This window comes from Coffea arabica, chromosome 6e (genome assembly GCF_036785885.1).
Source record: "Coffea arabica cultivar ET-39 chromosome 6e, Coffea Arabica ET-39 HiFi, whole genome shotgun sequence".
In the NCBI taxonomy this organism is placed as follows: Eukaryota; Viridiplantae; Streptophyta; class Magnoliopsida; order Gentianales; family Rubiaceae; genus Coffea; species Coffea arabica.
This window is the reverse complement of record NC_092321.1, coordinates 4,938,817-4,954,207: the sequence shown is the minus strand read 5'-3', so window position 1 is coordinate 4,954,207 and position 15,391 is coordinate 4,938,817. Positions and strand designations below refer to the sequence as shown.

At 37.5% G+C, this 15,391-nt stretch overlaps 2 protein-coding genes and 1 long non-coding RNA gene across 3 annotated transcripts; 1 reads left to right on the top strand and 2 right to left on the bottom strand.

Annotated features, from left to right (window-relative positions):
• Positions 1-3,147: 3,147 nt before the first annotated feature.
• On the bottom strand, positions 3,148-5,319 carry LOC140009366 (uncharacterized). The gene is made up of 2 exons (XR_011816773.1): positions 4,942-5,319; positions 3,148-3,481 (listed from the first exon to the last, which is right to left on the bottom strand). It is a non-coding gene; the product is annotated as an uncharacterized lncRNA (long non-coding RNA).
• A 1,483-nt stretch (positions 5,320-6,802) lies between these two features.
• LOC140009365 (uncharacterized) lies at positions 6,803-13,632 on the top strand. The gene is made up of 8 exons (XM_072054628.1): positions 6,803-7,157; positions 7,292-7,397; positions 7,493-7,597; positions 8,221-8,306; positions 9,168-9,409; positions 10,860-11,037; positions 12,659-12,839; positions 13,267-13,632. Exons 1-8 carry the CDS (start codon positions 7,093-7,095, stop codon positions 13,570-13,572), a joined length of 1,269 nt encoding a protein of 422 aa, XP_071910729.1. The 5' UTR covers positions 6,803-7,092; the 3' UTR covers positions 13,573-13,632.
• Positions 13,633-14,417: 785 nt separating this feature from the next.
• Positions 14,418-15,108, bottom strand: LOC113692234 (small ribosomal subunit protein eS17-like). Its single transcript, XM_027210610.2, has one exon. The coding sequence runs from the start codon at positions 14,988-14,990 to the stop codon at positions 14,559-14,561; it is 432 nt and encodes a 143-aa protein (XP_027066411.1). The 5' UTR covers positions 14,991-15,108; the 3' UTR covers positions 14,418-14,558.
• Between the last annotated feature and the right edge of the window lie 283 nt (positions 15,109-15,391).

Below are 15,391 nucleotides of genomic sequence, written 5' to 3'. Positions count from 1 at the left end.
CACTCCACCACTCTCATCCGCCCCCCAGTGTGAGGAGTAAGGAGGGCTCAGTGTGTGTGTGCCTGTATTGCGGTGGTTGATAAGACATGACCAGTCTTAACACTGATCCAGCAGCAGCGCATTCACGACCCGAGCTAGCTTTTAACGTAACCCAATTTTTGCGCCAACAATTACAAAATTCCACCACCACCTTCAGGGACCTAAACTGTACAATTAATCCTCACCAATCCAATCGAACAACTTGCATGAGCATAGCATACATCTGCATAGAGCGAGGCATGAAGCAGTAATTACTGTACTTAGAGAATGATTTTAAAAAGAAAATTCCAGCACTTGAGATTCACTACCTAAAAATAATTAATGTATGGATTTAAAAGCAACCGTCCACTCCAGCCCCATCCATAAATACTCTCGCTGCTTCCTCTCTTCCTTCCTTCATTCATCATTAACTAGGTCCAAGCAATACGCTATTTACGTTTAAGATTTGCCAGATTGGCTGAAAGATCCACCTTCTCAAGTGATTTTTTTTTTAGATTTTGTCAGTTTCGTCTCATCAGTCATCACTCTCACCTCCAAAGTGAATTTCTCATGCAATGGAAGACTCGGGCCAGGGAAGAACTTGCATGCAATTTCAATTCACCCCATATTCTGAGAAATGTTTACCATCCGAAAAGAGGGAAAAACAGATTCTTTGTCTAAAGAAATGCGTCCAAAAAGGGCAGGAATCAGCCAACTAATTAAGGTGGATGAGATTAGACTAAGAGTTGCTCGATCAGTCGTTCGTTGTAATTACTTGGAACACGTTAATAATATCAATAGCCGAATCCTTACTTAATTTCACGCTTGTTCATTCTTCTTACACGTACTGGACTATGTGCAGTGCGTAGAATGAAAAGAGAAATTGATCATTCGGCATACCCAAGGAACAAAATGCTTTCCTTCAAATGCCACGGCCGCACATTATTAATTTAGATTATAAAATTCAAGTTTTGTTGATTTGTTTAGGTCCAAATTGTCCCTGGCTTCAGAAAGGAAAGGGTCAATTCAACAATTTCATGTACAGAAGTGAGTTTTGATAGTAGTAGTAGTAGTAATTTGGAAGGAAGCAAGGAGTGGAAGAGTAAATAGTAGCAATGCAGATCTGGGCCGCCACTGGTAGGCAGCCCAGGTTGGTCAAATGGACTAGCCTTCATTCATCAACAGACAGATTCGCAGATCATTTTCGTTGTTAAAAAAAAAAAAAAAAGAGTTTAATGTAATCAAAGCTAGAACTAGAAGAGTGGTGACTCCTATGAATTTCATAACCCTCCCATGGCGAATTGAAGATTGCATCATCTAAATCAGAATTAAGGAGCCTCAGAAAAGTAAGTAAGATTATTTGGGACTTGAAAGCAAACGAGTCCTCGGTCCTGGATGAGACTAGTCTGTGTCTCTGCTGTGATTGTGAGTGATGGCTTCTCTCATCTTAGAACTTGAGATAACAAAATTCCACCCGGCAGGCCACTTGAATTGATACTCGTGACTTCTATAACCAGCACGAAAAAAAGACAGCGACCAAAGTAAGAGTCGATGAATGATGGTTGAGTTGCTTCTGCGTAAATTGAAATGGAAAGTTGCTGCAGCTTGATGGCTTTCTTTAAATTAAGTTGAGCGAATTACCACAGGATCGAAAAGTTAGTCAAGGATAGGAAGATGCTGATGTTTTTCTATCTAATTTTTAATTGGAGCATCAAAAGATGGATGGCTTCGGATTACTGTTCCTTCTGGAAGCGTTTAAAACTCGACAACGTGGCTCATCCATGAGACAGAGTACCGTGTAGTAGGAGTCTTAATTTCGATTTTGACTGCCGATTCCTCATGTTTCATAAGCACATGACTTGTTCTCTCCGGACTCTTACAACCTAACGTTTTGAGGTTACTGCCGCCTGAAAGGTGCCTCTTGAAGTGTTGTCGCCTGGCATTAAGTTTGATGGGTTGATGCATGTTACTAGTTTCGCGCAGATGCATATGAATGTACCCTTTTTAGGATTGTGATTTTCTTTCCCTGAAAGTTGGCAAAATTCGTTAAAGCTCGTTCCGTGTAGATACATATGAATGTCGGAATTTATTGCCTTTGCCATCAAACAACGGATCAATAATTTTGTGCACCGGAAATTAGGTACTCTGCTTAGTGCTTACCTTGGGCATAACGACACCCAGCCAAGAATTAGGGGGGCTTTCAATTCTTCCATTTTGTTAACAAAGTTCTCCCTCGAAATGGATTTGGAATTTGGATCCCCCAACTTATAATTGCTTTATGTCGCAGCCTCGCAGGGCAGGAGCCAAACTACATTATTATGGTGTGAAGGGATTTGATGGCAGACAACATTTTGCACCGGGCTTATTACCATTTTCTGGAAAATGTTTCTGCAAAAACCTTCGGTGGATTGGCCCGGAAATGATTTCCAGGGGCAGTTATCAATATTCATTATCATTGGTAGTGCAGCCTCACCTCACTCTGAAGTTGAGCACATTATCCAGGTAATTACGGTTAATCAGACCAGAACTGAAGCAAATGGAAGAGATGAGTTGGTCAAAGGAAAAGCCACTCTTAGAGGCATCGAAACGTATAGTAATTTCAAACTAAAACCGCACCAAACAACCCGAACATGGCTTAGCTGTTGACCATAAAATTTACCAGTGTCAGCTACTCAGCTCTCAATGATAGGAGAAGTTGAACGAATGTGATAACAGGCTGTGCTCCGCAGATAGCAAGATGGACTTCTGAACTGACGAACAAAATTCCATCAAACAACTGCAGACGGTCGTAAATATCAAATTGGTATCTTGAAACTTGGTAAACATGACATTTTACAGATAGAAACATTTAATGATGTTTTAAGATCGGATTCATATCAACATTGATGTTGAACCAGCGACACAGCCATTGATGCGTTGATCAAATAGATCATGACATTTTACTCTTTTTTATTTTGACATATATAGTTGTTGCTGCTATAATTCCTTTTGCAAGTTCTTTGCACCAAATTGTTTACTTGTATCATCATTTTTACTGCAGCGAGTACAAGTTACTCCAGAAGAAGTGTAAATGCATATAAACAATACCCACCAAAGGACAGAAGGTGAAACTAATAGAACACAATGCAATGACTCATGATGACAAGTGACTATATACCGAAGTATACCATTTGAAAGTTGAGGAAAGCATGAAGAACGGATAAATACAATCAAAATATACACTTGTGCCAAGAAAAAAAAAACAAGTATAAGTTTACCCATTTTCACATATAAAGCAAACTGACACAACAGATTTGTCCACTATAATTCATGGATGCTCTATCTCATTCAGATGTTGAGACACAGAGGTCCCTGTGTCATTTACAGCATTCCTACTCACTGCCCTGCAGAATTCTAACTGTTGCTTAAGAGTTTGAACCAGCTCATTTAACTTCTGAATGCTCTGCTCTTGAGACAGAATAATCTGCATCCATTTTGCACATGTATGAGATTCGATGATGTTAAAGCTGCATGGAGAGAAAAATTAAGCTGAACGATAAAGTCCTAATCTGTCTAAATGGTTAGCTTAACCAGTATTGTGCACCGTCAAAATATAGGATCTTAGCCTGACCAAACTGTAACAAAGGGCAAGTTTAAAGCAGCGCAGATGAAGCACAAAGAAACAAGAAATCTTGAAACAAGAATAATAATGCATTTCTCCGTAATTCCTTAAAAGACAAAAGGAAACAAGAAAAAAAAATCACATGCACTTGCAACTACCATGTAAGGGAGAATATCTCGCTTCCTACTTCCTGCATTTAGACACTTTTGAACTCATTGGATGCAGCTCTTCGACAATTTATGGTTATAAAACAACAAATGACGCTTCCTATCCTAAAAATGACCACAATGGTAAGGTAGATCCCTAATAAACCAGATGTGTGATCAAGTAGCATCCAAGATAATCAACAGTGCGTGATGGATAGACTGGAAGGAAGAGTTTGGGTAGGGATTTACATTTGGACATCTTCATACAGCTAATATCCCCATTATAGTGAAGTACACTAATGAAATCACATCAGTCACCTTAGCAAGAAGGAACAAACTGATGAATCCCTTCCTTTTTCCCCTGGTGACTAAACTAATGCAAACAAAATGAACTCACAAGACATAATTTTATAGAGCAACATAGAGGACCAGTAATGATTATTCCTTTTGATCCATTGGTATTAGGAGGCTCATCTAATTACTGAAACCCTTTTGTAACGAATTTGGTCATGTTCCATGGGGTTGACAAGCTAAATAAATAACCACTAGAGATATATGTCAGCAAACAAATTAAGCCAAAAGTTTTAGTATGCTGTTGGACTCCAGGTGGCTAGTTACAAAGAGACCAAGGAGCTGCAACTAAGCTGAATTAGCTCCACTAGAAATTTGGGAGGATACTACCAAAAGCATCTACTTGACACACCTGAAATAGCATCCACTAAAATTAATCAATACCTTCTTTCATCCTACCCTATATAGTATTACCGAAATTGGACTAGCAAAATATAGAATTTTCTATGGCATAAATGATCCTAAAGCTGCATACTGCCCAAAATAGTTACCTAAAATTCTATCCCTGACATTGTTGGATTAAAAATTGGCAGCACAAAATATTTTCTACACTTTATCGTTCCTAAAGTTGAAAGAAAAACAAATGGAAGAAAAAGAGAAAAAAATGGGATCTTTTCTCAATTGGGAAAAGAAAAGTAAATGAACTTGAAAAATTAAAGAGAAATTTCAATAGCAAGGAGCAATGATTGGATGATATACTGCAGAGATCTGATGATGCTGTAGAACTCCAATAAGAGTAATAGTGAGAGACCATTTATATGTTAATTTATTAAATAAAAAAGCGAAAGGAGAAATGAGAACATAGAAGACTAAAAAGGCTCTGACTTTTTCTTTGAGAGATTGTTGAGGATCCGAGAATCCGTGAAGATGGGTTGCTGTGGCTGCTGCTCCTGCTGCAACTTCTGGTTGAACAAGAGTACGAGGTTTCAGCTCAATCCTAGAAGTCAGCACTATCATCATCAACAACACTATAACCACAGTAGGTCTCTGCATTGTCTCTCTTGACTGTTGGTCCGCCTCTCATGTACCCTGCTTTATGTCTTGATGATGTTATTTTCAGTGTTTCTGATTACTTATACGCTCCTGTCTTCTACCGTTTCTTGTTTTTAATTTCTTCTTTTGGTGATAGAATTTAGCTCCCTCTATTCGGGAAGTGATGAGAAGCATTCCGCTGCGGAATTCGGGACTGAATATCTAGGCACGAAATTGATTCCAGTGATTTATCAGGGACTGTTCGTAAACGGTTAATTTATTTGTGACCGAATATTTACGCACGAAATTGATTCCAGTAATTAATCCATTTACGGTTAATCCTATTTTACGCCCTTCAACTATATATGTTTTTGTTTTGGTCCCTGAATTCTAAATTGGAACACTTCAATCCCTAAATTACACTTTGATTCTCACTTTAGTCCCTAAACTCTAAATTGAAATACTTTAGTCGTAAGTTATACCACAATTCTCAATTTAGTCCTAAACTCTTTTCTTCTCCCTAATTTTACAATTTTTTGTTATTTATTTATTTAATTTTTTGTTCACTTGACTAGTATTTCATTAGTTTGGTAGATTCCATTGATAATTGTCCTTAAGTGGAAAGGGATTTATAGTTTAAGAACTAAAGTGGGAATTGACATATATTTGAAGGGCGTATTTTGAAATTAACAAAACAATGTATATTATATTCAAACAATTAGGCATGTACTTCTACATTTTACGAACTATTGCTAAGGAGACACTCAATGCATGTACATTTTTAAAAAAATAAAAATGAATTAATATTATATAAATTTTGGTTTTCACATAAATACAATCTATATAAATTTATTAAAGAACTTTGATTTATAATGTTATAGTGATTTGGTAATTACAATATTTAGAGTGGCTATGAATAGTTATGTTGGTAAAATATGATTAGGTAATTAAGACAAAAATTAATTTCTATAACAATAAATTTGGAAATTCAGAAATGACAAAAAAAATTACACCAACTATCATGTTTTGACTTTATATATTGTATAGATAAGTATTTTTATGTATACCATTAAACCACCGAAAATTTCTATGGTTGTTTTCATAGCCAATCATTCCCTCAATTATTTTCGCTCCATGTCACATTTTTTTTTTTTGGAAAAATGATCTGTGATGTCATTTAAACGGGTATATGTTTTAAAATTATTATAATTTAAGAGTTAAAAATCCTTATTTTACCTTAAGATATGACGTTGTAAAGGGAACTATCACACATCATCACTATTAGTTTTTTTGGTTTGCCCTAATTCTATCCCAAAACATTGTTGTGTAAAATTGCATGCCAAGCTAAACTAATGTGTTTGGATCGAAGATTATTTGAAATTGTTTTGGGAGAATAATACTATAATATTTTTTTAATATAATATATAAGAAACACAAAATGTGTGTTGGTCAGATAAAAATGTGATCGAGAAACGTGTTTATAATGCAACTAAAATATTTTGAAAAAAAAGATACTAGAAGTCGTGTTCGTGATATTTAAAAAAAAAAAAAAAAACCTTTCCAAGTAATTCATTACTTCGCGATTGATTATTATCATCATAGTTATTAGTAATTATTATTATTTTTTCGCTGGACTACCCATTAATTTATCTCCAGGTCAGGGGAAACAAATCCAGATGCTGAAGAGTAACTGAAGACAAGTGGAGGTCACAGTTGTCACTTGTCCCTGGTGGTGACCCAATCGCAAAAGAAGAAAAACAAGGAGAAAATCAATTTTGTCCCTAGAAGGCGCGAAGCGGCAAGTCATTTTTTTTTTGTTTTTGTGTGTAAAGACAAGTAAAACAGTTGTTGGAGCCTCTTATGATTGCGGGATGCTGAGATCAGTTAAGCCGAAGTGTTTGTTATTCTTCTACCCAGCCATCTCTAATTGATTTTCAGAGAAAGAAATAAAGAAGAATAAGAATTGCCAATAATACTGTTGAAAAAGCAGAGCAGAAACCCATTATGGGCAACTCAGAATCATCATCATCGTCCTCTTCTGCTGATCCTCGCTTCAAATCCGCTTGCAGGTTTCTTTCTCTGTTAAATTGTTTATACGTTGTAATGGGTCGTTGGTTCTGAACTTGAAACGCGCCTAAATAGTGAATACAAAAAAAAAGGGCAAAAAAGAACCTCTTTTTGTTGAATTGATTAAATTTTGCAGAGCATTCACGCAGAAGGAACTGGAAGACCTCAAATCCCTATTCGTATCTCTTGCTGCCAAATCCCAAAGCGACAATCCTCACTACATTACTCCACCGGTTTTCAAGGTTCCTGTTTTTTTGGAAATTTCCCAAATCCATGACAATTTCTCTTTCCCTTTATTTCCATTTTAATTTTTTATATGGAGTTTTACGCTTTCCAGGAGTACATAGGAGCTGGAGGACCTTTAGGAGATAGAATGTTCGATTTGGTTACGCAGAAACGCAAGGATCAAAAGCTAACCTTCCAAGACCTCGTCATTGCCAAAGTAAGTTGTTTCTTACTCTTTCATTCTTTAATTATAGCTTTTAACAGTATGACTTTGCTTGATAGGCTTAGGAGGCTACTCATTACTATGAGTGGAACTCGAGTGTATAAGAGATCACTTAACCAAACCAAGGCCCCCTGAGCAAGATTCCATTTCGATTAACTTCTGATCCTCACTCGAGCTTGGCTTCTTAAGCACAAAACTCGATTTTACATATACACATATGAAGCTACTTGGGCTTGGCTCTTTTGTTAAGCCGAGCTAACAAGTTTTTAAATGTGTTAAAGAATCAAAACAATATTGTCACTGTAGTGTGTGGTTCAGTCAGCCTCATTTACATTCGCAACTCCAACATCATTATAATTTGAATAGCCTGTTCATTTACAATCATTTTTACAAATATATGGATGAAATTACCACGGATATAAATTATAGTAGATGAATTTAATAGGAACACGGGTGGCTAGTAATGCATAGCGTTCCTAGATTCTTTATTTGAGTTAGAAAAGATCACCTTCAAACTGTCAATTCTCAGACATGGTAACAGAGGGTATTAACTATGACAATGACATATTTTAGATGCTTTAAATTTTCAGTACAGGCTTCATACTTGCCTATTGCAGGGTACTTATGAGAAAGGGACAAAAGATGATATTGAAGAGTTCATTTATCAACTATTAGATGTCTATGGTGATGGTGTTGTTGGAAGGTAGAAGATTAAACTTTTTCATCCTTCGTAATGGAAGTCTTTCTCTCATCTTTTCTCTTCTTTTGCTGGTTCCTATACTAAAGCTTGCAAATGTAGTAAATAAATCATATCATGTGTCAGTGTGAGTTTGTCTCAGATTTAATAAAAATGAATTGTAAGTAGCTTTCTCTCGGTTGTAATTGTTGGTCAGAATTGATTCGCAGAAAATATAGAGAACAACTCTCTCAAGTTGTATAAACCAACGATCTGGTTTTACCACGACTCTTGAAGCAATGAACTTAATTTCTTTTTAGGCATAATAGAGAAGGAAAACTCAAGTTGGTTTAAATATTGTGTAAATTCTCCAGCCTCTATTGCTTTCCTGCCAATGTTTGATTTGTTATGTTTCAATGAATCTTGAAAACTTTGATGTTATGAATAGCACTGACAGGATGGGTATCATGACATAACGAGTTGGCCAGGACATGTTTACAGAATCGTTTGCTCATTTTTTTTTCCGTCAATGACATCACAAGTTCCAAAGTACAATATTCCTTTTCACCTCTGTGTCTGGTGAGGTCCCATGTCCCTAAACATATAATGAGCTAGTGCAGGCTAAAATTTCAAAATCAGCAATATCTGTGAAGGGATTGATTAAGCCTAACAGTTTAAGGTTTTTTCTATTAAATTTTCTGTCAGGGCTTCACAATTCACGCCTTTAAACCTCAAGTATGTACTTAGGGACAGCATCATAGCTTTATTTTAAGATCTCTAGGACTGGAAGTGCATAAATCAACAGCTTTCATGTTAAACACTTGGTTGCCTTGTCTTTTTTGTTTTCTTTCCTAATATGTTCTCTTAATCTTGAGACTCAACTGACAGGTCTGATGTCGAGCGTGTTTTAGCTACCATGCTGAATTCTATATGTTCTGAGAACTGCTCTGAATCAAGATCAGGCTCAGAACAAGAATGTGTTGATATTTTTCTCAATGCTGCAAATTTTAAGAAGGATGTTAGTGACAAAGCTGAAAGTAGTTTGTCTTTTGAGGATTTCAGAAGGTGGTGTGCCCTTCTTCCATCTGTCAGGAAGTTCCTTGGAAGCTTATTGATGCCACCTGATTCAGGTTATTACACACCTGTGTTTATCTTCTTGAGCTAATTTTTTAAACTTGTAGTTGGATGGCGTCCAGTTATCATGACCTAATTAGAGAAGCTCATTGACTTGTTAAATGTTGGCATTTATTTTTATGGTGTTGATTTTGTCTTTTACCCATCAAAATTGAATGGTGCATAACTATTAATCCACACTATTTGCATCTTGAAAACTTTGTCTAATCCAAGAATTGTGAGAAATGGAAAATTTGAAACAACCATGGCTACATTTGAATTAGCTGTTTTTGGGGGTGTTTTTGAAATATTTTACTGTAGCAATGTATATGAAAAACTTTTACTGTAGATGTTTTTAGTGGTGTTTTTTAAGGTGTTTTTGGGATGTATTTTGGAGTAGTTTTAAAGGATAAAAATTTTTAGGATATTTTGAAAAAATTAACACTACCATCCACCACAACCACTACCCTTCCCTCTTCCTCCTCCCTCTCTTTCTTCCTCTTCCTCCTCCTCCATCCTCCCTTTCCCCTTTCCCACCACATCCCGCCCTTTCCTTCCCCCTCGGCCAAATCGAGGCTCTGGTCGCAGCCAGATTAGGGAGGGAAGGGAGGGGAGGGGTGGATGTGGCGGGAAAGGGGAGAGAAAAGGGAGGAAAGGAGGAAAGACGAGGAGGAGAAAGAGGGAGCGAGGATAGAGAGGGAAAGAGAGGGAGGAGGAGGAAGGAGAGGATGGTGGCAGTGGTGGTGGTAGATGGTGGTGATAGATGGAAGAAGAAAATGGTGTAGATTTTATTTTATTTTATTTTTTTAATTTTTTGTATATTTGGAATTATTTTTAATATACTGTATGAATGTGGTGTTTTTGGAGTTGTTTTTGTTGTGTATTACTATAGCATTGTAAATGAAAAACTTGTATTTCAAAAAATGGAAAAAATGGAGAATGTGGTGATTTCTCTGTAAAAGGTTTTATTCTTAAAGGCTATTTAGGTTTTTTAGGAACCATAATTGACACATAGTTCTAAGATGTTGCATTGCTGGAAGGTAGAAAAAATGTTCTCCTGGGGCCATTTAATGTTTATTTGGATGTATAGCCGGCAAGGGACTTCTAACTTGGTCTAGCCTAGCAACAAAGTAAATGGCTACTCGGCTAGCCCAATATTGATCAGTAAATAAGTTGGGCATGTATTTATTGAATCACCAATTTTTGGCCAGTCTTATCACAACTATATTGCCATTAGCTAGATCACATTGCAATCTATGTTTTGGTCACTATGTTTCTTCCATTTCTCTTTCATAGACTATTTTGAAATTGCTGGAAAAAATATGATAGTACACAAATGCATGTGAATATGGATGTAAAGAACATTTTATACTTGATAGTTATGCTGATGCATATGCAATTTTCAAGGGAAATATGCAATTTAAAATAGTTTGTTATATACGTGTGATTTATTGTTTCTTTCCATAGGTTCTCAAGTTCCCAAGCTGGTAGATGGAGAAAGTATTGACCCCAATCTAGTCTTGATGAGAAAGCAGTATGCTTGGCTTATTGGAGGAGCACTTTCCCATGAACTGAGTGAATGGAAACTTCTGTATCATAGTGCAGTTCATGGTCAAAGTTTCAACACATTCCTTGGGAAAATGTCGTAAGTGCTTATTCCATATGGTCATATCTGCCCCTTTCGGTTAGCTTATTCAATTTTTTATCCGTGTTTCGTTATACATTACTCCTATAACTAAAAATTTTTGGGTCACACTTTTCGAGCAAAACCTTGCAAGTTTATCGGACATAAACTTTGATATGCAATGTGTATTTTGATTTAGATTTCATGTGACAGAAAATAATCAGATATCAATAATCATTTTGCATTGATATATATAATTTGGCTTTTCTGATTCTTGTTTGTTAAGGTGTGCAGGTCAGCTAATAGGTTTTGCATTATGAATAAAAAAATGGTATTTTAGAATGAGTAAATATGAGGTATATTATATATATGTCAATGAAGTTGTTTCTGAAACTAATCTTGATATATTTCAACCTTATTCCTCACCAACTGTTGACTCTTCTTGTGAGATCACTTATGCTGTAATCAACTTGGTTGCTTGTAAAGATATCTAATATGATTTCTGAACATTTAGTATGTACGGCAGTATTGTAAAACATATCAATGGTAAGATGAGTTTTAGTGGGAAAATAATGGTCAATGCAAGTGTTCTGGCTTCTTATTAGTGTAAGTTTGAATCAAAGGATCCTCTTTTTCAGCCCCCAGCTGTTATCTGTTTTTCCTCGATAAGAAGGGGGAGGCCACCTTCAGTTGAGGCAGATATAGTTGGTGAGAAGCTCCTTTTTCCATTTTTGTTAGTAGTATGCCCAAGGCTGTCTTGTGCTATGATATGTAGGCAGCTGAGAAGAAAAACTAGTGAAACAGATTTTTGTTACCATGTCAAGCTTCCAACTTAGGGTTGGCCTCATGCTCTTCAAAACCATCTGCTATTGTTTTGACTGGCTGCTAGGTCCATGATGGTTTTGACCAGAAGTTGATGTCAGGGTAGATCATTTTGTGGTCATTTTGTATTGGTTGAGTTGAACATTAATCCAATCTTACTACTGTGTGATGTAGGTAGCAAGATATCACTTATTCTCTTATTTGATTAATGTTTAGTTGATCTCCTTCAGTTATTTACAGATTAATCCAGTCGAGCCATACTGCTTGGTAGGGTAGTTTGCTTGGGTTAGCCAAGTATCCATAACTCAACTCCAAAAGAACATAGCTCAATCAGAGAGGTCTGTTAATTGTAGGAAAAGTTGAAACAGTGAAATTACTTTATTTGTTGTTAAATCTACTGGAACAACTAATTTGAGACTCACACAGGACCACCCTGCCCTAAAAATCCTTCAAAATATAGCCGTGTGTTTTGCGTTCGTATGTTCTTCGAGGCCTTTTCTTTCCTGACCTTCATAAAGGCGAATATTAGGGCTTCTTAATTAAATTAGGACATTTTAACTTTTTTTGTGACCCTTGTTTTTTGGACCACTTCTTTGATGCTTTTGTCATGTTATACTGCCAGCATTTTGAGTTCTTTGATGTACTACAGCATATTCCTTCACTAATCACAACCTTAAAACAGAAAGTATCTGACCAAATACTCATCTCATTTATGTCCAAGGGATAAGGGGCAAGGCTTTTCTGTTTCAAATTTGTATCTAAATATTTGATAATATTTCTCGAGTAGGATAGACTGGATAACTGTTAAGTTGAACTGCAGAGATGATGGACCAAGTGTTTTGGTTATCAAGGATAGAGAAGGATGCATCTATGGAGGTTATGCTTCTCAGCCATGGGAAAAGCATGGTGATTTTTATGGGGACCTTAAGTCTTTCCTTTTCCAGCTATATCCAAAGGCTTCAATCTTCCGGCCTACTGGTGCAAATCACAACATGCAATGGGTAAGTTACTGGACTATAGAACCAGTATACAGAATGCTTCAGTGACCCTCAAGTTTGAATAATCTTCTCAGATGGGATCCCAGTCCTTAAGAAGATGTGACTATAAGCTATCCGAATTAAGAAAAATAGTTTTTGTAAATACTTCTACTGTTTAGTTGTGATAATCAGAGTCATAAGATGAGAAAAACACCAGTTGTAGCATGTACAGACTACTGTTCACCCATTCTGGTTTGGTCAGCTGAGAAAGATACCTTGTTTCTTTTTTCTTTTTTTTTTCTTTCTAAATTACAAACCGGACGTAGTAATTCACATTCGTGCTTGCGTTCATATTCTTTGACAGCCAAAATGATACGTACCGTAATTTAGCTTCATTGCGGTATCCAGTACAATGTCACTGAAATGGTTTTTTATTTCTATTTGTTTGCAGTGTGCTGTGAATTTCAGTTCGGAAAGCATTCCCAATGGAATTGGTTTTGGAGGGCGAGTAAATCATTTTGGCCTGTTCATTTCAGCTAACTTTGACAAGGGGCATACATTTGAGTGCACGACTTTTGGTAGCCCTTGCTTATCCAAGACCAACTATATATACCCGGAAGTGATAGAATGCTGGGGCATGGTGCCAAAGGGAGCTCAACAGGAAAGATCAGAAGCCATTAGAGGTACTGTGTTGGAGAGATTCAAGGAGGATCGCCATATGTTGAACTTGGTTGGTCTTGCTAACTCAAGTGATTAATCTGTTCAATGACACCCCACATACACCAAGTTATATATCATACTGCAATTTTGTTGATCAGACCTATGGATTCGTAACTAATTGCAAAAAGCCCTCACAGTAGAATGAACAAATATCTGTGCGGTATGTAAAATGTCCCACCATAAAATTCGGGGACCTTGATAACTTAGAAGACACTAGAGGACGTAGATAATAGACTTTTCAGATCCCACAAAGAAGCTGCTGGATGCCATTATAACTCTTGAAGTACGATTCAAAACGAAATATGCACCCGTTCACAAGGGGAAAAAATAACTAAAGAAATCCCTGCCAAGCAGATGTCAGTCTCTGTTTCAGTGTTCATCACCAACCCTACTCCTTGAACTCTCCGTAGCACAAATCAATTTCAGGAAACAGACGAGAATAAAAGCAGGGGTAGACTTCTAAACATAAGCTTCCCAAAGTCGCAAATACGCGCGCATGCCAATGCCGCTTCAAAGTCGTTTCATATTCAGTACCAATATTAGATGTTTAATCTGGAGATCATCCAGAACTCAACACAGCTCATACAAATAGCACAAGGAATTCCAACACTATAATCCTAATAATAACCAAATGGAAGAACGTACCCCTAATTTCTCTGCTCGCCTAGAGATTTGCTATTCGTTCAAGTTAAATAGCATCGGCCAACTGAATAATAACCAACAAGCAAAATGACAGCCAAAATAAAACACTCCAAAGGTTGCTTTGCTTTATCCGTCCATCATCAACCACAACCAATAATTAGAGGGAAAAAAAGTGGTGGGGGGGGGGGCGCATTATAGCCGATAAATACTCCTTTGTGTAAGAAAAATCCAACATAGCAATTCCCAAAAAATGTTCCAAACACATTTAAACTCAAAATTAAACCACTTAATAATAACAACAGTAAACAAGTCTAAATACCTCTTGAATTAAAGTCCAAAACAAATTAAAAAAGAAGTACATTGATCCACGACAAAACCTGTCTAGTACCTCCTACCGCGGCCACCAGCGCCATAAGCCAAAGGCGGAGCAACCATGAGAGGAGACTGCTCCTCCTTGAGGACAATACCGGGCAATTCGTTCATACCCATGACGGCAAGCAACTCAATGGTCTCCTTATCGACCTCAATCCTGTCGGTCTTGATCGCGGATTCTTCAGGAACGAAGTCCATGCGGCGCTCTCTCTCCTCCTCTTGAAGCTTGAGCGAAATACCCCTAACTGGGCCCTTTTGGATCCGTTTCATGAGATGGGTGGAGAACCCGGCGATCTTGTTTCGGAGCCTTTTTGACGGGATGATGGCGACTTCGCCGAGGACTTTCTTGTTGGTATGGAAGTCCAGCGTCAACTTGGAGTAGTACCGCTCGATGACTTGGCGGGAGGACTTCTTCACTGTCTTGGTGCGGACGCGACCCATTTCTTGGTTGGCTTGTTTTTTGCAGCCCGGGCGGCGAGGGAAGGGGGTGCGGGGGGGGCGAGCGAAGCTGCGGAGAGCCGGAGGAAATGGGAGAGGTGCTGAGACTAGGGTTTGGGGAAGCGGTGGATGGAGGTTTTATACGAGTGGATGTGGGTAGCTGAAGTGACCAAACTGGGACAAGAGTTGGGTAGGACGGTAGGGGCGACCCAACTTCTTGTCACCGGCCCGGCCCTGGTGAGCTTTATAGCAGGACGTGTGTAGACCAGTTCTAAGTATGGGCTTAATTTATCAAAATTCCTAATGTGGGCCGAATGTTGGGCTCGGACATAAGAAAAGAAGTAGAATTCACATGATATTTAATTTAATGCACATTTGCTTGCCCATATCAAACAAAAACAGGC

Coding starts and splice junctions, on each gene's coding strand:
- LOC140009365 (XM_072054628.1), top strand. CDS start 7,093: ATGGGCAACTCAGAATCATCATCATCGTCCTCTTCTGCTGATCCTCGC. Junction 8,307..9,167: donor GGTGATGGTGTTGTTGGAAG/GTAGAAGATTAA, acceptor CTCAACTGACAG/GTCTGATGTCGAGCGTGTTT. Junction 11,038..12,658: donor ACATTCCTTGGGAAAATGTC/GTAAGTGCTTAT, acceptor GTTGAACTGCAG/AGATGATGGACCAAGTGTTT.
- LOC113692234 (XM_027210610.2), bottom strand. CDS start 14,990: ATGGGTCGCGTCCGCACCAAGACAGTGAAGAAGTCCTCCCGCCAAGTC.